This window comes from Sitophilus oryzae, unplaced genomic scaffold (genome assembly GCF_002938485.1).
Source record: "Sitophilus oryzae breed Bouriz unplaced genomic scaffold, Soryzae_2.0 scaffold_471_pilon_pilon, whole genome shotgun sequence".
Classification (NCBI taxonomy): domain Eukaryota; kingdom Metazoa; phylum Arthropoda; class Insecta; order Coleoptera; family Curculionidae; genus Sitophilus; species Sitophilus oryzae.
In genome coordinates this window covers 449,094-473,943 of record NW_022147053.1, presented here as the reverse complement: position 1 = coordinate 473,943, position 24,850 = coordinate 449,094, and the positions used below count along the sequence as shown (strand labels likewise).

Here is a 24,850-nt window from a genome sequence, read left to right as displayed (position 1 = left end):
CAACATGTTTAAAATGTCTTGGTAGCCATGTTTTACTTGCTGCGATTTCTTTTGCAACTGGCTTAGGGGAATGAGATCAGCAGGGTCATAATCTGGTAAATTGCCTGATAAAAGTTTGTGCCAACACTTTTCTAAAGAGGTCGTTGTAACTTTTTGCCATGAATTATGGAGTAAACAAACTGCATCCATAAGATTAATTTGCTTAATGCATTTACCAATATCATTTCCGTCTTAGGTTGCGAAAGGATATGGGCTAAAAGACCTTTTCGGTAGTTTAGCTTTGTTAATCTGATCGCATTTTGATCCATCGGTTGAATAAAAGCTGTGCAGTTTGGGGGTAGAAACAAAGTGAAAATTTTCCCATCTTCACTAATTAATTCCTCCTCAGAGCAGTGACTGGGCGCGTTATCAATTAACAGTAAGGCTTTTTCAGGAAGTCGGTGGCTTTTCAAAAATGATTTTACTTGTTTGCAGAATGAATTACGAAACCAATCCTTAAAAATTGCACACGTCATCCATTCGTTACCACTAGACATATTCGACAGGTAAAGCTTTGTTTTGAATGCTCTTGGATTCTTTGCTTTCCCGATGATAAGAAGTTGAAGTTTTTGGGTACCATCACCATTTGTGCAAGTAAGATATTCTTTGGTGCAAGCTAAAAACGTAATTCGCTCCTTGCTTGATTTTCTGCCGGGCGCCGTTGCTTCGTTACTGTGAACTAAGGTGATCTTTTATAACTTGCCTTAGTTTAGCAATAAATGGAGGTAGGTACAGCAGATTCATCATTGGATAATTTCTCTCCGCAGATTTTAAAATGTCTTAATCCATGTCTTTTTTTTTAAATTAAGAAGCCAGCCTCTACTTGCAGTAAAGGTATCTTTTCCATAAATATTCTGGAAGAGTTGACGAGCTTTTGCGCCTAATATTTCAAATGAAAGGGGAATATGTTTGCTTCGTTGCTTAATAAACCAGGAATGCAATTCTCGCTCCATTTCTGGGTATTCTGCTTGCCGGAGGGTTTTACGAGCACCTCTGGTCCGGATTGACAAATTCCAATAAATCTAAAAAAGTTGATATGATAATCAAAAGGCTCTTTTCAAAATATGTATGTAGTTAATCTTACCTCCTTATTTTATTCTCACTTTTCTAAATGTCGGATATTTCCGACATTTAGTAGTACTATTGTAGAAGTATTATTTTATTATTATTGTTATTATTGTAGAAGTATATTTAGTAGTACTATTGTAGAAGCTCCAACGCCATACGCTTTTGGGCAAGTAATTTACCACTAACACCATTTTTTAGTTGATCTAATATTTCACCTTTTTGTTTTATCGTCAAAGTGATATGTTTACGTTTCCCCATTCTGAACTAGGTACCTACGTTAAAACACGTCCGGCCGTCAAATTATTACGATATAAATAAATTGCCGCTTCGAGAAAACGCGTTAAAACAAGTTAGAACCACAAATTTGGATTACCGAATCATACGAAATCCGGATTACAAGGTACATAATGCAAGTGCGGTGCCGATCCGGACTAGCAAGGAATCCGAATTAGCGCTCTTCGGATTATCGAGTCTTTACTGTATATATTTCCTTCGGCCACACACCCGCTTTACCCGACCCCTGAGAGCGACCCGAACAGTACAGCGTAATAGACTCTTAAATCATTAAAATGATTTAAATCAAACAAAAACTTAAGTTTTCTGTGAACTTACAAATAACAAAAACCTCGACAATTTCAAATGAAAACCGCACTAAAAATACATTACTTTTCGATCTTTAAAATAGGAATAAATAAAACTAAAACAATAGGAAACGCTAAAGAATTTTTTATCGTTTTGTGGCAGTATCTCGGTTTGAAATTATACAGTTCTTATTCGTTTCTGTCACAGAAAATCTTTACAAACAAAAAAACTAATGATGCTAGTAGAGAGGACAATAGTTTTCTTATAACAGTTAGATGACTTAGATAGGTAGGTGGTGATGATGATTTCGGAAGCAATTGGTCATTGTCTTAAGGAGCAATTAACTAGGTGAAACGAGTTTTGGTTTGGTTAGGTGAATCATGTTCTGTAATGCGGTTGTCAATGTAATTTATAGGAATCTCGGATATATTACTAAGAGCAGTTGATATTTCGTACTTTGATCTTAATGTTTCATTCATAAATCCTCGAAATTAGAACCACTAGACGTTTTAATTATATTTTATTTACGTCAGTGAGTTAAGAAGTTTTAACTCACGCATTTTGAATGAGTTAAGAGCTCCTTAACTCACTCATTTTCATTACCGCTCCTTGTTTAGATGTGACTACCAAAGAGAAAGAAATATTCGTAAAACATTTATTTTGCACTAAATTGGAAAAAATATGTTATAAGTACCTTTTCATTTCCATATTGTGTACTTTTTTCGGTGCAATTCATTTTTCATACTTAGAGTATGTATATTCATACTTCTGTTTCTGATCTTGCTGGAAGCAATCCAGAAATGCCTCTGAATGCCTTTTCAATGTCAGAAGCGAATACTTTCTTGTGATACTTTCTAGAATCGCTCATTTTTTAAACTAGTGACATCAATATTATTACTGTCATATTGACATTGCCATGCATGGTGTTATTTGAACAAAAGTATTAAGGTATCAGTTTTTAGGATAGGCATATAGTTAAGTACAATAACTTTAAAATTCATTGTGTGTGTTTTTAGTTAGACGTAGATAAAAATATTGTACAATACACGCAAGTTAAATTAAGATACTCGTTTGGTAGACCATATCCTCAACGAGTAAGGCGGACAACGACGCGGAAGATCGGTATCTTGTTCGCTTACCTTCCTGAAAGAATGCTTTACCCCAAGAAACCTACAAACCTTCTTACGATCGCCAAAGGAACTCGAATTTCAACTTGCATTTATAATGGTGCGTTTAGACTTGAGCACGCACGCACGCACTGATCCTCCGCGAATGCTCAAGTAAAAGGATGTGCGCGTACGCTCACTCTGAATCTGCCTGTGCGCGCGAGCAGCCTGAACCTGAGCCGTCTGGTGTCGATTTTTGGTCCGTGCTCAAAGGGATTTTATGTGTGCGCGAACGCTCAGTTTGCACCGGCAATTTATGGTCTGCGTTCGTGCGCATTTTTTTTTCGTTTTCTTTATTCAAATTATGGAGTGGATCAATGAATTTTCGTTATTATTAATTGAAGAATATGAAAAGTTGCCTATATTATGGGATGTTAAACATTCTTTGAATTATTAAAAAATCAAAAAAAAAACGCATGGCAAGATCTTGTAAATAAAATTAATATTGAATATGTCGATATTAATGAAATTGCTATTCTAAAATTTGGTATCTTTTGTTCGCAATTTTTGGTGTTATTAAATTTTGTAAATATTCAAAGTCGGGCCTGGTCATTCTTGTAAAGTTTTTGAACTGATCATAGCCCTCCTCAGACACTAAGTTGTTGCAGTAAATTATATCGATTTCTAAAAATTTGGGTTTGCCACCAGCGACGATGTTTTCGATTTTTCTCCTTTTGATAATTAAGCTGTGCATAACAATGACTGCAGCCTCGACTATTTCTTGGTCGTCCATTATTTTCGCCAGCGCAACTCTGCTGTGCGCGCACAAATGGATCACTTCATTCGTCGAAAAATAAGTTTTTAATTTGAACGGAGCCGAGAGCGCGAACATAAGTAATCGTGCGTGCGTGCGTGCTCAAGTCTATCATGTGCGTCTCATCGTGCGTGCTCAAGTCTAAACGCACCATAAAGGTGCGTATTCACTATCCGAACAAACGAACGAACGAACGAGCGGACGAATGGAATTCGGTATATTTGGACGGTGAACCGAATGCATGCGGCCGTTCGTTCGTTCCTTTGCTCGACCGTTATTGTTCTGCTAATAGCTCTGATCTCAGTCCTACTGAGCATCTTTGGGACCTACTAAAGAGAAGTCTACAAAGTAGAAACCGCGGAGGACACACACATTTTAAGTACAACTTAGTAACACTTCTTTGAAAAGGTCTAACCCCACTTTTGTATAACATCATCTGGGGAGATTATGTTTGACCTTTTCAAAATTTACATGAGATTTTTTACCGTATTCCGATGTACCACACGGTATATTCTACCAAAGAGGAACTTTTAAAAAAGAATAAACAACCTACATACTTACAATGCCCTTGACAGTTACAAATTACAAAATTTCATAACAAAGATTCTTAAAAATCCATAATTTTCGAAAAAATATACACTTCCTAATGGTATAAATAAAGTACCTATGAATACAAATTTTCGACATTCTTTGTGTAATTTATTTATAAAACATATTTTGATAGATAATCAAGAACCTTGGATAGATTTTCGTTTATTTTTATCGTTTAAAGTAGGTGGCAGCATTATCGGACGCAGAATAAAACATAATTTAACATTTTTGACACCCACAGAAGATCGAAAAATGTCGGTTAATAACAACAAGCAAAGATATAAAATTGAGAAATATTTTTATAGTGTTGTGATGTAAAGTTTGTGCTTTACCGGGTGGTCTAACCATAATCTTTGTTATTTTGGTCATTGTTAATTTAAAAACCACTGGCAAGAGTGTCAATTCATATAAGATTACGATCGTGTATATAACATATAACAGTAAGGATAATATTAAACAGATTCCAAAATATATTTGCTATTTTCTTATTTTTGGCATTTACTTCAATAATTAGCTTAAAGTAGTGTTAGGATCAGAAAAGTGGCAAATAAAATCAGATAATAGATATGTATGTATCAAGGTAATATAATTCCCGTGGTACATAGATATTTTCATTTCTTACTGAATTTATTATATTTTGTCCCATTTTAAAACGACACAAATGTTGCATTTATTAATCTTCCGGTATATTTGTATTAACGCTGCTGGTAGGAACTTTGCTGCCAGGAGTGCCAGATTACTATTGTATTAAATGACCTATTTATAAATTGACGGTTTTTAGCAGAAGAGTTCACTTTTTTGTCAAAAATCGCCTTTTGCACAAGTTCGGCACACGTTTGAGTATGTCAAACCAAACCAAACCAAACCAAACCAAACCATTAAGATGGAGGAAATATTAAAAAAGCTAAAGAAGCACGCCAAGCGTTACTTCCACCTAAAAGTGAATCCATTTACCAAATTGAATATAAAAAATACATACATGCATACTGCCATTACTCGCTGACGAGTATTCTACACGCATCAGAAGATGGTCACGCAAGGCGTTTTCTTTCATGAGCTTTTCTGTGGCTGAAAAGCCCGATACGTGATGTTGTCCGCCTACTGCACTCCGGACATTCAAAAATCTCATTGCTTTGTTGCCTCTTTACTTTTTGGTTGTCGCTGTTAACTGAGCTTACAATTCTTCTCCATTGAGTTCTATTGTGAGCTGCTTCTTCCCACTCATTCTGCATATTAATCCCCTTTAAGTTTCCGTGGAAAATGTCCTTGTACCTTTTCAGTTCTCCACCCGGCCTCTCTTACCGTCTACAAGCTCACCGTAAAGCAAAGATTTTGGTATGCGGTTTTCTAGCATTCTGCATACGTGACCAGCCCATCTTAAGCGGGATTTTGTAACCATGACTTCAATACTCTCGCAGTTAGCTTTTTCAAGAACCGATAGGTTTGAGACATGATGGAACCACCAGATTCTTAAGAGTTCTCTGTTGCAACGTTGTTTAATGCGTTCATGTGTCGACGGTACGGCACCCAGGTTTCGCTCCCATATAACATGGTGGGGATTATAATTGCTCGGTACACTGCAAGTTTTGTTTTTGTACTCAAGTCCTGATTGCAGAAAACCCTGTCTTTTAATTTCCAGAATGCTCTTGAGGCGCTCCTAATCCTGTGCTGAATTTCAGAGTTCATATTGGCCTTTTCCGAAATCAAACTGCCAAGGTAATTGAATTCCGCCACATATTCCAATAGTTTTTCTCTGCTATAAAAATCGAATTAGTAAACTGTTTTGCAAAATTACATTTTTTTGTGAAAATATGTAAAAATATTTTATTTATACAAGTTTCTTATTAAATATACTATAATATATCGATATTTTTTTGGTAAAATTACTTATATTTTTTTCAGTGTACAGGCTTATATTAATTCACTGAATAAATAAATACAGTTTATTCTCAATGGCGTCTTTTTATTTCTCTGTTGCGTTATCTGTTTGGCGCCCAATATACAATTAATTAATAAAAGAATAACAAGCTACGTAAAAAGTATTCGTTTAATTGTGGGCTGATATTACGTTCAAATGACCAAAGAGAGTTGTAAATATGGCTCTTAGAAAATATTAATCAAGTTCTTTCAACAGACCAGACGTCCGAAGCAACCCACTGCTAAAACCTACGAGAAGAAATTATATTTTATTAATAAATTAATTAGGATTTATATTAACTATGCCATGCACGATAAAAAATGGAAATTAGCATATATTCCATTCTAACCTTTAATTTTAATTTAACTAAATTTTCTTTTGCGACGTTTTACCCCTAGATCATATATACTTTTTTTCCCCCATAACAAGGGGCCGTCCTCTGCCGGAAACACTGCGACCTGTGAGGCCTATTGTGTTTGACCCCCTTCTATATATGCACCCATTCTCCTAGCCCTGTGCCCTGTACTAGCTTATGCAGGTCCTTGATAGGATGGGAGCATAGTTCCTCCGGTTGTAGCCTAGCTTTCCCAAATAAAAAGTGTCGCTTGCGATCCAGAGCCTCGCAATGACATAACATATGTGCTCCGCTATTTCAGGATCTTTATCACAGAGTCTGCAGCAAAGACTTCCTCGATACAGGTTGAGCTTGTTCAGGTAACACTTGACAGCCATGTGTCCTGTCAAGAGGCCTGTTGTAATCCGCACTTTATTCCTGCTAAGCATTAGCAGTTCTTTTGTGGTTTTAGAGCTAGGTCCTTGGATAAAAGCCTTGCTGTGCCTGTGCCCCTGTGTGTGTCTCCAATGGACATTGTGCTTTTCCCTGATCCAGAGTTTTAGTGCACTACGGGCCATACATTTGGGTATTCCCAGTAATGGCTCGGGACCAAGATAGGATGCCGATGATCCCTGCCTGTCTAGCTCATCGGCTTTTTCGTTGCCTTGGATGCCGCTGTGGCCCGGCACCCAGAATAATTTAATTCTGTTCCTTCGTTCCAGAGCTCCCAGTTCACCCAGGCATTCCCAGACCAGTCTCGACGATACCTTTGGGTTCATAAGCGCCCCAAGTGCCGCCTGGCTGTCTGTCTGAGCATATATTGATGAGCTTACTATTGTTTATAAGCTCTTCTATTGTTTTCTCTCGCACATCTGGCGTTGGTTTCTATGTAATTTGACAAATAAATAAAGCTGTCTCTTTAGTTGTCAGTTTTGAATCAACATTTTTTAATTCTCTTTCGTGTCGATTGCTGATTGAATTGGAGCCAGAAATGGCTCAAAACGAAATAAGTAAATTACCAACAGATATTCAGGCTGAGGCGACAAACACCATATCCAAACTACTTCCATTTAAATCCCGAATAACATAATAATATAAAATTATGAAAAGGAATGCAAAAATTTTCAAAAATGGAAGCAATTAAAAAACCGTGCGAGAAGAAATAAAGTTTTTAACCTATCCTCGCTGTTAAAGTATCATTTAATCTACCTCTGCGGTTAAAGTACTATTTTATCTACTATTTTTGATAGGTATAAGGCAATTTTAACAGTTGCTATGGAAAAAAGTATTAAAAATATCGTATAAATGGCTTGGTTTTATTATTATATAGTGCATTTCACTTTGTCTCGTCTGTTTGTCTTGTCGTGTTTACGTTTCAAAGTGAAAGAAAGCTCAGGTTAAAACGTAGGTTGGCAGTATTGAATTTCTACATCGCCCATGCATACTACTAACATCTGGTCAATGTCTGTGTCTGTCGCCTACTATTAATGTTTTGGGAATATTCATTTTAAAAATGGAATGTATATCGCATATTTTAATTCCTGTATTGATTGATTCACTTTGACTCCTCTTTTGTAGGTCAATATTTGTATTTTATGAATTTTATCGATTTTTAATTAATCAAAATTTCCAAATTTCGTGTGATTTGTACTGTAATATAAAAGTTTTTTTAAGGCTACAAAATTAACCGGACATCAAATGAAATGACAAACAATCGAAAAACAGAGTCGGGTTAGCGAGCTTCCTGTCAACACGAATTGATACGTTTTAATTATACTGAAAGTCCTCTCCACTCGCCGGTTAATGCGGCCTCATGAAACGCATCCTGCTTCCTGTGAAAACGCATATTTAATACCCGTTTTAACAATAACTGGAATGACTGCAAGGCTGCCCTGAATCCGTACGACAGCATGTGCATCAGAGAAGATGTATCAGAAAAAATAATACTTCATTTGATTACAAACTATTTCATATGAAATTATAGGTTTTGATAAATTTCGTGGATCCTTTTAATTAAGCACATTTATGACATTTATATATTCTACTGACAATATGATCGAAAAAGAAACGGCGTCAGTGTGGTCCGAACTGTATTCCGGAAACTTCGGCAGCATATTATGCAGATTGAAATAAGTAAGAAAGTTCGTATAAATGTATGTCCTAAAATGGGCTTAGTTTCGGAGATACAGGGTGTTAAAATTTAATTATTATTTTTATTTTTTCCAAATAATTTCAGAAGTAACGTCAATATTTAGATGAAAATTGGTGTCTGGGAGTTTTTTGACATGAGAAATTTGATTTTGATGTCAATATGACTCCTACTTGTAGAGGGCGCCACCTACATATTTTTTAACTGGTTTGAAGAGTAATAACTTTTCGTCCGTACCTGTATAAAACTATTGAGTAAAAAATATACATTTACGACGTTTTTTACACAAAAAAAGTCTCCTGGTAAAAATCACTACGAGTAATGGTTCTCGAGATATTTGGATTTGAAATATAATAAATATAAATACCTGTCATCATTGACATAAATTAAACAAGTTGGCTAAATAGATATTAGACTGAAATCATAAATTTCAAATGTTTTGGCGCCAAAAGTTCAACAGAAACTGTTTTATTATCATTTTTTCGAAGAAAAATTTATGATTAATTTAAAAAAATAAAAAGTTCCCAAATTTATCATTTTAGTCAAATAACTATCTATTCAACACGTTTATTTTTTGGCAATAATGACATGTGTTAACCGTTCCCACTCTCAGTATCTTGAGAACGGTTGCTGGTTAGTTTGGAAAAAATCGAAATAAAAATGAAATTTCTACACCCTGTATCTCCGAAACGAAGCATTTTAGGACATAAACTTATACAAACTAGTTTATTTATTTTTATCTGCAGAATATGTTGCCGAAGTTTCCGGAATACAGTTCGAACCACCCTGTATAATTTCTTCGTAAATGCACATTTTGCTACACCAAACATGCGTACTTTTTTGGAAATAAAATTTCATTGCAGGTATACTCTGTTCTACAAGAGAGTACGATATATGACAGTGACAGTTGTGTCTGTCATTTGAATGAACTGGTGAATTGTATTTCCAGTCATATTGACTACCGAGATCATCCCTGACTCGTTGGGCCTTTGGGTGAGCAGACTTTATGTGGGTTTAACTGGGTGAAAGGATCAAATCTCTGATCTGGTAATCAATATCAATACACACACAGATAAATTAGGTATTCACGTCTAGGTGAAACGATATCTTGCGGTTTTACAACATCGAAATTTGTGGTTTACGATAAAGGAACAAAAATGAACATAATCTGGGTCGACATGACGAAGATCGCTAGTATTTTTATGGTAAGATTCTCTCTCAAAAAATCTTAAATCATCATCGTTTTCTGTTATATAGTAGCCCAAGAAATGTTAGAAAAATTGAGTGCAACCTCTGGACAAATGAAGGAAACAAGACACAGTCTGGTGATTGGCGGTGGAATATATATATTAACCTACATCAAATTGAAGAAACAACTGCTTACAAGTACTTGGGTCATGAAATACTTATAAGCCGCGATAACCAAACTTGCGAGCTCAACAGATGAATAGGACTGACTTGGGCCACCTATGGATAACTGAAATACATTTTCAAAGAGGCACTTCCGATAATCAATGCATACTACCTGTTATAACGTATTGTCAGAGACCCTAACATTAACCAAGAAAACAGCGAACAACAAAGCAAAATGAGAATAACACAAAGAGCAATTGAAAGATCAATGTTGGGCAGACAAAGTGCGAGGCAGAACAAAAGTCATGGATGCCAAAGAGAAAATAACAATAACAGTTTAAAATGGATTTGGGCGGGGTACATTGCGAGGCTAAACGATGATCGATGGACGAAGAAAGTTACAGAATGGAGACCAAGCCATGATGCATTCAGGAGCAGAGGCTGTCCTCCAACCAGATGGCATGACGACTAAAGGCGTATCCACAGTAACTGGATGCAAATTATTCAAGATATAGGGAGTTATGGAAGCAAACGTGGAAGGCCTACGTCCAGCAGTGGATTTTAGAAGCTGGTTGATGATGATGATGATGACGAGTGGCGAAACATACTCAACTTTACCAGCTAAATAAAGTAATCCAGGATAAATATAACAACAGCACCGAAAATGTAATAAGAACAACCGAAACTATTTGGTTGAACAAGATCAATTACTAGCGAATAAGCACAAAGCCGTTATAATCCACTCGGCCAATAATTTTCCATTTAACAAAGGTCAATTACGAGGAGGAATTAACAACGACATACTGCCTGTATAGTCCCCCAAAAAAGGAAAATAAACTAAAGGAGCCGTTAAATCGAATAAAAAAAGGAACAATAAAAAAAGAACACGTATATCATCGTCGTAAAATTAAACGAACGTATCGAACTGTAAAAGAGAATTAAATAATATAAACCGTGAAGTCTATGATGCTTTTATTAGGTTAGAGAGGTGAAAGTGATACAGATCAGGGATTAAAGTAGGGATGTGGTAAAAGATCGATACTTTGAATATCGACATTTTAATAAATTTCACGTGGTGGACGCCTAGAAGAAAAAAATAGAAATAGGTGTTTCTCAAAGTTATAAATTCTTGGTATGTCATCCACTGGGAGTTGGAGAAGAGTAATTTTCTTTTTGAGGGTGTTCCAAGCTACTGGCCCGAAAATTCTGCCAGTACTGTTTCCGTCAATGACCATTCTAATCATTACAGCATTGGCATAACTACCGACGACAATGTGCAGTGGTGTGAGGTCTAGGATGAACTCCATTGTTCCTGTTGGACATGTTCTCATGGCATCTGTGATGCAGATGCATGCCAGTCTCTGTACTTTGCACAGGTTTTGCCTTGCTGTACGTTGCTCTAGTTTTGTGTACCAAGCAACTGCTCCATAGGTAATCATGGGTCTTACTATCATGGTATACATCCAGCGCAAAATGTTAGGAACGCAACAAAACATAAAAAGAAACTTATCAAAAAGATATTTTGTTTCTTATATTGTCGGTATATCGATATACTTAATACAACCTTATTAAATGTAATGAATTTGGAGTTGGAGGCTCGTGTATAAACCATGACTAAATAGCAAATTTAATGTTGGAAGCAATTTATATTGATAGCTATTTTACTAGAAAAAAAGCAGGAACGCTAATAGTATGAAATTGTGATGTGTCGAATAATCAATGAAAAATTCGAAAAAACCCATTTATGAAAATCTACTATTCTAAACTAGACAAAATACCTACTCAGATATATAATATAAAGTTTTTTTCTAATAATTTATCTGCAAACTTTAATATCAAGACATAAACAAATTATGATTTGAATTTGTATTTTTATTTTTGCCAGTGTCAAGTATGTAGTTAGATATAAAATTAGATACTTGTAATACAGTAGAGGATTTAACTCTGCAGAGTGTTCCTTAATGAGATGCTAACATCTTAAGGGGGTGAATCTTGGACCTATTCTAAGAAAACCTAAACATCTTAACTTTTGAAATACAGGGTGGTCAAATTTTCTAAAAAAAAACTTTTTTCATAATAAATCTGATGTATATCTTTATACATGTCTTCTATGCATCAACATGCCCCTTTTTGATGGACAAGCTTAGGGTTATTGACTATATTTAAATAAAGTGCTAAATTTAAATTAAATATTGGCTGAATGATATTATGACTGTCGAGCAAAATATACTTTTTTCTATTTTGTATGGTACTATTAACTTCTTTTGTGACAATTTTATTTTATAGCACATTTTATCTTGTTCATAAATTTTTCCTGGGAGGGTAATTACCCCCATTACCTTTCCCGAATATGCGCCTCTGGTTGAAAATATTTATAGCACATATTGTACATATGAAATATGTCTAGAATTTTCTGAGAGATCCGAAATGTTAGATAAATACAGAGATTTGGATAAGATCGCTAAATACTTCACAACAGTTTCTTTTAACCATATTCATTCTCATCTATACTAATATAATATGTATAAAATCCTTAAGTGACTGACTCACTGATTAATCATGATCCTGCTCAAACCACTCAACGTAAGAAGCTCAATTTTGGCATACAGGTTGATTCTAGGATGTAGAGGTTCGATAAGAAGGGATTTTTCGAAATTCCAGTTCCAAGGGGGTGAAACCAGCCCTCAAATATTACAATATTTTTTATTTAAAAAACGGTCAAGTTTCCGAAAAACGCTTAAACACGTATATTTTATTTTGTTTTTTTACATATTTTAAGGTTTTTTAAAAATGTATACAGGGTGTTTGGAAAAATCATTGGTCATTGATTAATCACGATCCTGCTTAAAGCGCTTGACGTACAAAGCTGATTTTTGGAAAACGGATTGACTTTAGGGTGTAGAGGGTTCTATAAGAAGAGATTTTTTTTCGAAACTCGAATTCTAAGGGGGTGAAACCACCCCTCAAATATTAGAATATTTTTTATTTAAAACCCGGTGAGTTTTTCGAAAAACTCTTAAACACGTATATTTTATTTTGTTGTTTTATATATTTTAAGATTTTTTAAATATTTATACAGGGTGTTTCATAAAATATGACCATTGAGTAATCACGATTCTGCTTAAACTGCTTTACGTTTAAAGCTGATTTTTGGCAAACGAATTGACTGTGGGGTAGAGGTTCGATAACGAGGGGTTTCTCGAATCTCAAATTCCAGGAGGGTGAAAACGCCCCTCAAATATTACAATATTTGTTATTTAAAAAACGGTTAAAACGGTTTTTTTGGAATTTTTTTAAAAAATCATACTATGGTGATGATATGATATTTCTTTTTGGAACACCCTCCAAAAAGTTGGGTAATTGATTAACCACGATTCTGCTTAAACTGCTTGACGTAAAAAGCTTATTTTTGGCAAACGGATTTTTCGAAAGTCAAATTCCAACGAGATGAAACTACCCTTCAAATATTACCAAGTTATATAATAATATCGCCATATTGTTTTTTCTCATGCTGACATAAATGTGAGAAAATTTTATCCAGTTTGTACCTATGTTAATGGAAATTCTTGCTTTGCTTTATCATTGCCATTACAAATGATTAATTCGACGCGAACGAAGTCGCGGGTACACGCTAGTTATTATTATAAGATATTACAATATCTGTAGAGGAAGTTATAGTTTCAGTTGAAACCATAAAGACTGTTAAAGTCGAATTAAAATTTATACCAGGTAATCTAACGTAAACCGATACAGTGGGAAAGCTTATAGTTATTTGTATGTAGACAAAACCAACATACTTATCTGCTTGTTCCCGACACCTTTTCTGTTCTCTTCGGTAAATACTAAGATAAGTGAGTAACTGACGTCGTGTGGAAAAATACAATGCAAGAACTGCAAAAAATTATCGTTCTTCAACAAACCTGACATGCAAATTTAGTTTTTTTTATCAACTTTATAGAAGTCTGGAATCTCCCAAGATCGATGAGAATTCAATAGATCAATTTCAGGTCTTTCTCTTCTGTACAAATTAGAAAAAATCTATAAAAATATTTGGTCACCTATAATTGTTATGATCGCGCATATCGTTGCTTAACATCGATGATTGATAACGTACTTTAAATTAACGTACTTCCTATAAATTTTGATTCCCTTGAATGTCCAAATATAGTTTTTTGCGGCATAAACAGCCGTACCTTTTGGTTATCGGTAGTATATCGGTTGGCGTTTACTTAGCTAGTCTATTCCGCTGTACTGTTCGGGTCGCTCTCAGGGGTCGGATAAAGCGGGTGTGCGACCGAAGGAAATATATATTATTTCAGAAATCTGCCTAAAAGCCCGATCCTGTCGTGTTAAACCACACCCAAAATTCCAAACACACGTGCTTTGATTAAGGCTTGCAGAGCTTCAACATTTGTCATAAAATAGCGAGGAATTTGTTTCAAAACCATATAATTATATATCACTATAATCACAAAACTTCAATCTATTTCCGTATTGTAACGGAATTTTAAATGTATTTATTTTCGAGAAAATTTATTCTAAATATAAGGAATATTTTGTTGATGTTTGACCATCAAAATCTTAAAAATAAAGAAGTTATATAAAAATGTGCTACAATACCGACATATGGCACTTTGGAAAAGTATAAACGGGATTAATAATTTTAGAACAATGAATTTTTCTCAAAATATTAATAACAAAAAAGTTTTTCCTTTTGTAAAGAGGATCCAGGGACATACTGTATAATAACTCTCAAACCAACGACCTTGTTCCTAGGCCTTCGCATGCAACAAGGCAAGAGTCAGGCAATGCCCCCCAAGCAGACAAAGACTGACTCGCCATTTCGTTCGTAAACAATGAGCCAAAGTTCGACATCGCTTCACTGGTTCAGAACCGAAATTATCCCGCCAACGTCTTGATTATATACTGGATGTTCGTAATTAGGGTGCCAGTTAGATAGCGATTTATAGTGTCGTTTGTTATGAGCAACCAAAACGATTTTTTTAAAATAGAAACATTTGGTTAATATATAAATATCACTTTCTTAGAAAATCTCAAGATTAACCTGAAGATTATTATATGAACCTTTAAAACTGGCTCTTAGAGCTTGGCAAAAAGCCTGGGTCTTTGACAACTATTATAATGTAATATACACTCAGACGCAACGGGGAAATTTTTGGTCAAATTTCAAATATTATATTTTTGTTATTTTTAACCCTATTTTCATAACTTTTTTAGCAAGCTGTATATAATTACATCAACTTTAATTCGTAAACACACTTTTTTATCAACTTTAGTATTTGGCATATTATACAGGGTTAATCGAGAGGTTGTTTTTTTACCCTAACTTTAAAACACCCGGTGCAATAATTTCGTGTGTAAATTTTCCTAAAATATAATTTTACGGTCTGAACCATGCCAAACCAAACCAAACCAAAATAAAATGCTCCAAAGTCATGGTTCTGACCGTAAAATTATATTTTAGGAAAATTCACACACGAAATTGCACAGGGTGTTTTAAAGTTAGTGTAAAAAACAACCCCTCGATTAACCCTGTATAATATGCCAAATACAAAAGTTTATAAAAAACTTAATTAACGATATAATTATGTACAGCTTGCTAAAAAATTCATGAAAATAGGGCTAAAAATAACAAAAATATAAATTTGACCAAAAATTTCTCCGTTGCGTCTTTTTTGCATCTGAGTATCTAATTATATGTGTTATACAGATATACAGGATCCATAATTGAAAGCTGAATGGGTAAATTATACGTAAAGTGACAGCATAAGGAAGTTGCACAATTTTCTGAAGGCGTCCAATCGAAGGAAATGAAATCTAAATAGCGCATTTTTTGCCTGTCCAACATATATCACTGATCTGGTTAGCTGCAACGGTAATTACAGGCGAAAAACTTGAAATCCACTTACTATATACGAAATGTATGCTATTCGTTTATTTGCATTGATTACGCCTATGTAGGTAAATTAATAATAATCAGAGAATTAATGGGAAATACCACGGATTTGGCTTTAGATATTAGTAGGTAGTTCAAATTTTATATAACAAAGTCAGGTTAGTTAAACCATTCATAAAAGGAAGGAGCATAATGTTATTCATGTATTCATGCATGGTGGGCGGAAAAAGGACTCTAGGGTGGGGATCCTTGACAGTTCTGTTTGACGATTCATTTGACACATTTGAATTTGATTTGAAATTTTGTGGATTTGTCAGTCTTTACGGAGCTTATTTTATGTTATTTATTATTTATTTTACTACTGATAGTTGTATAAAGGTAGTAAATCTAGATGGAAATTGTGACAGAACTTATATTAGCAATGACACTATCGCGATTTATCGAAAAAGACTGTAAAATAGTTGGTTGTGTAGCGTGCGGTAGATCTCGACAAAAATCGAGTGAAATAATGGAACAACTTTTCGCTAGTAAGTGACTATATAATATACATATACGTGTAGTAAACCGATTATTTATGAAATTCACTTAAATTAACTAATTATATATTTTTTCTTGCATTTTTGCTTTTATTTACTACTTGTCAAAGATTAGATGTCAAAGAATTTAGATACGTCAATTTGACTTACCTGCTTCAGTAGCGTATCGGACGTTTGTGTTAATAAATAATTATTGAAACTTATCTATTTTTATTATAATAATATGTTTTTATAACAATTTTAATAACTACCAACATTTATTCACAACGTAAAATAAAAATAAAAATTATTGAGTCTACCCTACACCATAGTTTTACATTTTTTAAATAAAATTAGAACGACACTGATAAACCGGAATTTAAGCCGGCCATATTTGAGTCCCATCGCGGTGGACCTAAGATTTTTGATATGCTCCTTCCTTAGAAGCTGCTCCTCCATAACTTAAGAACGACTGGACGAGTTTTAGTGATTTTTTAACTCTATTAGGGTGTATTCCGTTGCTTACCTTGGTTATGGTTTTATGTTCCGTTTCTATCGGTTTCCTGAAAATTTTCTTATTACGGAACACAGTCATGGAACACGGTTCCTGAAAAATTCGGTTATAACTGTCATCAAACTAACCAGCGTGAAGCGCGAGAAGGCTGGTTTTTCTGATTTTGTTGTCAATCAATGTCATTTATGTGACAGAAATCAAGCAAATATTGGAAGTTCGAGTGAAATTCTCATTCAATATCTAAAATTTGTAATAATGAATTTATTTACATCTAAAAGCAATGGAGGTAGGCAGTAAAGGTAAATAAATTTCATTAACTAAATAGAATGACTTTTTAGGACCATTTAAACTTATCCTGCAGCCATTGTTTCTTAAAGTCAGGAACATTTAAAGGAAACATGAAAAACAAGATAACAACTAATAGTGAATGTTTTGTAAGCTATAAAAATATAAATATTGATTAGATTTGTTTATTTATTGCTGATCTGTTTTAATATTGGACCTGCAAATCTTCACTTGAGCTGTCTAACGAGTTTAACAGTTTATTAATAAAGTACTTTTTAATATTAAACTCCATTGAAAAGAAGAAGCAAACGTAAAAGTAGAGAATAGGTACATTAAAAATGCATAAAAGATAAATTTTATAATAGAGGTATTGAAATTTAGAAAATGTCAACATTTGACATTTCCAATATTTTACCAAACCGTTCCGTATCAAACCGATGTTTTTCAGGAACCGCTCTTTATCGTAGTTTACCTGTCTGGTTCGCCTTAGACAATATAGGTTATAACGACGCCTTTTTTTCTTTTCAGATGATGAAACACGTGCAGCTTTCTCCTTACCGGAGCAGAGCTGACACAGTGTCCATCAGTTCCACCACTTCCTACGGCAGCCTAAGTCCAGAACCTTTGGGGAGCAGGTCTTCTAGCTACTCGTCATTGAGCGAATCCTCAATACAGGTAAGGAACACATTGATACAGTTATTAATAGGAGTCATATACCCAGAAAGCTTCATTGTCGATGTCGTCTAAGACTTATATTTTTTCTTAGTAATAATTTCCTTGCTATCTTACTCATCGACACCTTGATATAAAGTGCAAACCTGTCGCTTCTTTTTATTGTGTTTTAATGGACGTACATCGCAATAAAAAATTCAAAAAAAGGGTTTGGTATTTACTGCAGTATGATGATACCACCATGATTTTTATTATTTTATTTTCTTCCGAATTACAAATATTTGTGTTGTTCTTGGATTGATAATATTAAATATACCTTTAGTAAATCGCGTAGATGTTTACTTTCACTGTGCTGGAATCTACTTTTGAAATTATTAGACATCCAACACCGCCTTTTTTCTCTTTATCTCCTTCGTTTTGCAATAATGATCGTACTAGCAGCCGCTATTAAAAATACTTCGGTATCGTCCATGTCCGAACAGCACGAACGCAAGCACTACATGACAATGTGGCCGCTGTTGCTTGCGAGCCGAAAGATCTTGAGAAACACGACAAACAGGAAGCGCAAGCAACGCAAGCACAATCAGAAGCAAGAGCGCGAGCAGGATCACGAGCAATGTGGACGCAGCTTAATAAACGACGGCGAATGCAGATTCTGTGGGGAAAATGGGAAAACACCAGAACACCTTATCACTGAGTTGCCGAGACGAGAGGAGTAGATGGAGAACTAACCTCTGTAAAATCGTCTCAAATACTGGCTTTCATCAAAGCCCTGAAACTGTATGATGAGTTAAAACTACTCAAGAAAAGGAGAAACAATAGATGTATAAGGTCGCGATAGCCGTATTCTCAACTAAACTAGTACTACACATGTTATGGTACGCGTGACATCTGGGTTAATGTCACAAAAAGAACGAACTTTCAAACAGTTTCATTAGGCAATGTTACACTAATTATTGTCGAGCAAGAACCACCCGTATGTGAGTGATTTCTTGCTTCTCCTTAACGGTAAACGTCGCACCGTATGCGAATCTTTCAGAATTTTACTACCTGATGACGTGTTGGGCGTGAGAAACTTTGCTTGTTGCCTTGAAAGGCTGATGGCAGATGATGCCTTGTACACCGGTAAAATTATTCTAGACTATTTTTAATCTATGCTACCTTATTCAATAAAAGGCTTATCTATTTTTATTGCTATTAAATAATTATTTGTTTATAATTTTCGCTTAACTAATCTACATAATCTATACTAATATATAAAATCCTTAAGTGACTGACATACTGATTAATCACGATCCTGCTCAAACCACTCAACGTAAGAAGCTCAATTTTGGCATACAAGTTGATTCTAGGGTGTAGAGGTTCGATAAGAAAGGATTTTTCGAAATTCCAGTTCCAAGGGAGTAAAAACACCCCTGAAATATTACAATATTTTTTATTTAAAAACGGTTAAATTAACGATTTAAAAAAGTTTCCGAAAAAAAACTCTTAAACACGTATATTTTATTTTGTTTTTTACATATTTTAAGATTTTTTAAAAATGTATACAGGGTGTTTCGGAAAATCTGGTCATTGATTAATCACGATCCTGCTTAAAGCGCTTGACGTAAAAAGCTGATTTTTTGAAAATGGATTGACTTTAGGGTGTAGAGGGTTCGATAAGAAGGGATTTTTCAAAACCCGAATTCTAAGGGGTGAAACCACCCCTCAAATATTAGAATATTTTTTATTTAAAAACCGGTGAGTTTTTCGGAAAAACTCTTAAACACGTATATTTTATTTTGTTGTTTTACATATTTTAAGATTTTTTTAAAAATGTATACAGGGTGTTTCATAAAATATGACCATTGCGTGAGCGATCTAGTAGTAAAGAAAAATATTGGATTAATAGATTACTCGTCGTAGCTCATTCTCCCTACCTTTACAAATAAGTATCTCTGTATTACCCACTTCTTTGGGATTTTTGTAAAATAAAAATTTTTTTTTTGCTATACTGAATAAAAAGCTGAAAATTCTGAAGGCCGTTCCCCGGGGTCACAAGATGGATGGAATAGATGCAGTTAGACCACATGCCACTCGACACCATGAGAACATCCGATGGGAACTAGCTTCTCTGGTTACGTGTCGTCTCTCTTATTTCACCATCGGCTCCCACGACGAAGACAGAGATAAGAAATGGTACCCGAAACAAAACAATAGTTTTTTCAAGTACCATACGAACTGGGTGCAACATACCTTTGTATTCGATTAATATGAAAGTTATCAAATTATAAGAGAATACTCTATGTTCTCTACAGTATGTCCCCAGATTGTCTTTACAAGAGGAAAAACCTTTTTATTATTGATTATTCTTCATGAAAATGTTTGCTTGTTTGGTTAATCCCAAATTATTAAAATAGAAAATATGGTGAATTTTTCCTAGAAATTCCTAAAAACCTATCAAAAAACGTTTCTATGGCAATATAATTTCGATTTCATTCGTTGAATGACTATTAGAGCTACAATTTAAAAATATTTTTACAAGAAGGAACACCCTGTATATTATTCTATTTTTAGATTTCACAAATGAAACAAAGGTAAATTTGATTAAGGTTTATCACACTTAAATCTTACCGTTTTTGAAATATTTTCAATTTTGTAAAATTGCAGTAAAAAAATTAAGGTTTCCATTTCCCCAAACGTATCAAAGTTTTTAATACTTAATATTTACTGAAGATTATTTATTGATCAAATATTTTGTTGCAAAAATAAAAATTATACTACCTCGTACAGAGTGTCCAAAAAATTATTAAATAATTTCTAGCTTTAAACGGCAATAACTTGTTTAATTTAAATGGAACACCCTGTATAGTTTAGGAGAATCAGATGAACAATTTAATTGTCTATCAAATTATATTATACCATTTTTTACCTATCTCTTTAAGTTTTCGTAGAAAATGCATTTTCTTATAATTTAGACCTAATTTATCACTATACCCGTGGAATATTGACATTTTAGATTTTTTTAAAGCATTTGTTTACAAAAAGAAAACTATTTAAATCTTTCTAAATGAGTATACCAATTAAACATAATAATAATAATAGCTCCCGTATATAGCGTTTAACGCCTTGGGAGTAGCAAGGTACAGCTTGCCATACTAGAGCTGTTCTGTATACAAGGAAGGTAATGTGGCTAGTACTACGCTTCAACCGCCTATTATTACCTCAGGATTGTGAATCCCAAGTACTCATTTAAGGCTGAGTCGACCTAGGTACCCAAACTATTTTTATTTTAATAAAAATAGTCGGCTGATGAATGTCGGGTGTGGGATTCGAACCCACTACCTTGAGATTGGTAGACAAGAGCCTGTATCTCTACGCCACCGGGCACCTATTAAATATACCACCATTATTTCCGCCCAAAATTAGTTAATTACGTACCTAACTGTTTTAATAATTAAATTATTCTAAATAAATATGGATTTGACTCAGAAAGTAATATAATAATAAGTTATGAAAATGAACGTCTCTGTTGTTATAAATAAGCATTCGTCAAAAAATGAAATAAAACATTTATAAACTTTTATAAGGTGTTACTTTTTACCATACTGTCTAATACACATACAAAATTCAGTTTTTTAGTATTTGGAGTAACTATTATTAATCAACGTAAACAGTCAATTAATGTAATTTGAATATTGGGATCATATTAACTGGTCCTCTTTAACAAAAAATATTTAGACAGTTTTTTTTATATTTTCTTTAATGAAATAAGCGAACTATTATTGTGAATCTTAGTCCCCTGAGACTCTTAATTGTTCCCAGGCAAAGAAAAACATGAAGAATAGCGAAATAATGATCTATTTAATGACCGTTTTTTGTAACAGAGGGAACGTACCGAGAGCTAAAATAAGAATTGAAAAAAGGTTGTCATAAAGTTTGTTTTATTTACGTTTCTACCGAGGTAAAAATAGATTACTTTTGGGCTGTGTCCATCTGTTCCATTTAAGTTTTATTTTCATACTAAAGGAGCTCAAAAGGTGCGTTTGATCTCTTGTTATTGTTTTTATTCCTATGAAAATAGTTCTGTTTTAGGTTTTCAATATACATAAGTATACGATTGATACAAGGAAGGTAATGTGGCTAGCATTTTACGCTTCAACCGCCTATTATTACCTCAGGATTGTGAATCCCAAGTACTCATTTAAGGCTGAGTCGATCTAGGTACCCAAACTATTTTTATTTTAATAAAAATAGTCGGCTGATGCAATGCCGGGTGTGGAATTCGAACCCACTACCTTGAGATTGGTAGACGAGAGCCTGTACCTCTATGTCACCAGGCACCTTAAAACTGCTCATCGGGACAAAAATCCGACGATACCACATAGAAGAAATGTATTAACCCTTTTTTTTGTTTCTTTTTAGTATGTTTGATTTTTCCAGTAAGATATCTCTATCATTATTTTAACACATTAAAATCCAGACCACAGATTTAAGATGATCAGATAGTTAGGGTTTCCAAACCGGGATCCCAAACTCCCGATATTAAATCCCTGGATCCTGAAAATCTCGAAAAATTTAAATGCCCAATTTAAAATGATTCGACTTTATACACTTTGGTCTTTCAAAGATCATATTGCCAAGCCTTGTACATAAGTAACGGCGTCAAAGGGGGCTGGGGTATGGCAATCGGTGAGAATTTTGGCGAGGTCATGCACTAAACGTCATTACTTGGCCCGTATTTATTGGCCCCACTCGTTTTTTATTTTTTAATGACCCTTACTGCCAGTTGGTTAGGTTGTTCAATCATTAAAAGTCATTAAAATGATTTAAATCAAAAAAAGACTAAGGGTGTATTCCGTTGCTTACGTTGGTTATGGTTTTATGTTCCGTTTCTATCGGTTTCCTGAAAGTTTTCTTATTCCGGAACACGGTTCCTGAAAAATTCGGTTATAACCAGTGTCACCAAACTAACCAGCGCGAGAAGGCTGGTTTTTCTGGTTTTGTTTGTCAATCAATGTCATTTATGTGACAGAAAACAAGCAAATATTGGAAGTTCCAGTGAAATTCTCATTTAATTTCTAAAATTTGTAATAATATTTCGTATCTACATCCAAAAGCAATAGGTAGGCAGTAAAGATAATTAAATAAATTTCATTAACTAAATAGAATGACTTTTTAGGACCATTTAAACTTATCATGTAGCCATTGTTTCTTAAAGTCAGGAACATTTAAAGAAAACATGAAAAACAAAACAACAAGTAATCGCGAACGTTTTGTAAGCTATAAAAATATAAATATTGATTAGATTTGTTTATTTATTATTAATCTGTTTTAATATTGGACCTGCCAATCTTCACTTGGGCTGTCTAGCGATTTTAACAGTTTATTAATAAAATACTTTTCAATATTAAACTCCATTGAAAAGAAGAAGCAAACGTAAAAGCAGAAAATAGGTACATTAAAAGTGCATAAAAGATAAATTTTATAATAGAGTATTGAAATTTAGAAAACGTCAACATTTGACCTTTCCAGTATTCTACCAAACCGTTCCGTATCAAACCGATGTTTTCAGGAACCGCCCTTTACCGTAGTTTACCGGTCTGGTTCGCCTGCTTTTGCAACAGAATACAGCCTTAATTTTCTGCGTGATTGCAGCTCTGTTTCCAACGACGATGCACCATCCGGTATATTTTCCAAACAATTTCATTTTATTTCCTAGTAAATTACTTCGATCAACATTTTGGGTCAAAAACTGTATCCAGTTTTTTTTTTCTGAAAATTAATTGTAGAATAAATGTAATTCGTAGAAGACTCACGACGCCGTTTCACCAGTCCAAGACTAACTTTAAACCATTATTTTGAGCACGTAAATACGGCCATAAGGGAGACATGTAAAACGTTTGTAATTTGAGTACGACGCGCGGCGGAAGTAGCCATTTTGGATGCCGCCACCGCACGTGCAATATGGCCTACACACCTGACTAAAAGCAATTTAAAGACGTGCAGGGTGGAAAATATTCAAAAGATTTTAGCTTTTATTAAATTTATACAGTGTGTCCCAGAAATGAGTGCATGTATTTTAACTGGTAATAAAGTTCAACCCCAGAAACACGCCTATAAGGTTTTTTTCGCAAAAAAAATTTCAAAAGAATTTTTTTTAGTTAAAAAATATAATTTCTTGATAATAAGTATTATGGCAACATAGGTATTAGATTAAATTTACAAGAAAGAAAATCCAGAAAAGATCCAGTGGTTCTCAAAATTTTAGCAAAAATCATTTTTTTTAGAAATTTTCAAAGTAAAATAACTCCGTTATTATTTATTATGGACTTATTTGAAAAACGATAAAGAGAAAATAAGTTTCTTTTATCGAGATCTACCACCCCTTAAAATACTTGCACTTATTTTTGGGACACCCTGTATAAAATACACTCAGATGCAAAAAAAACGCAACGGAGAAACTTTCGGTCAAATTTAAAATGTTATATTTTTGTTATTGTTAGCTCTATTTTTATAAATTTTTTAGCAAGCTGTATATAATTATGTCAACTTTAATTCGTAAACTCAGTATCTTGTAAACTTTAGTATTTAGCATATTATACAGGGTTAATCGAGGGGTTGGTTTTCTACCCTAACTTTAAAACACTCTGTGCAATAATTTCGTGTGTAAATTTTCTTAAAATATAATTTTACGGTCAGAACCACGTCTCTGGAGCATTTTGACTGAGCTTTAAGACCGAAATGAACTTGCCACCAACAATTTGCAATTTTTTCAGTTATCATTTCTTTTTTAAGTTATTTTTTAATATGACAAAGCGGCTTTGATGATTATTGTGAACTATAGACTACTATGAACTGCCCATCATGTTCGCCGTTTGGGAAATATGCTTGGTAGAAGGGTTAGAGAGAGGTCGCAAAGTGGTACCCTTCATTGAATGAACTTTGCTTGGTTCTTAAAAAGAATGGTATAACATAAAGCAATATGATATGTGTAGCCTCAATGACAGTATG

The 24,850-nt window shown here is 34.1% G+C and overlaps 1 protein-coding gene across 1 annotated transcript in view; it reads left to right on the top strand.

Annotated features, from left to right (window-relative positions):
* LOC115886185 overlaps positions 1 to 24,850 on the top strand; it is a 127,246-nt gene that overhangs the window by 80,002 nt on the left and 22,394 nt on the right. Inside the window, exon 2 of the mRNA XM_030905274.1 lies at positions 17,714 to 17,860. Coding sequence (XP_030761134.1) covers positions 17,714 to 17,860 — 147 coding nt within the window. The remainder of the gene's footprint in view (positions 1 to 17,713; positions 17,861 to 24,850) is intronic.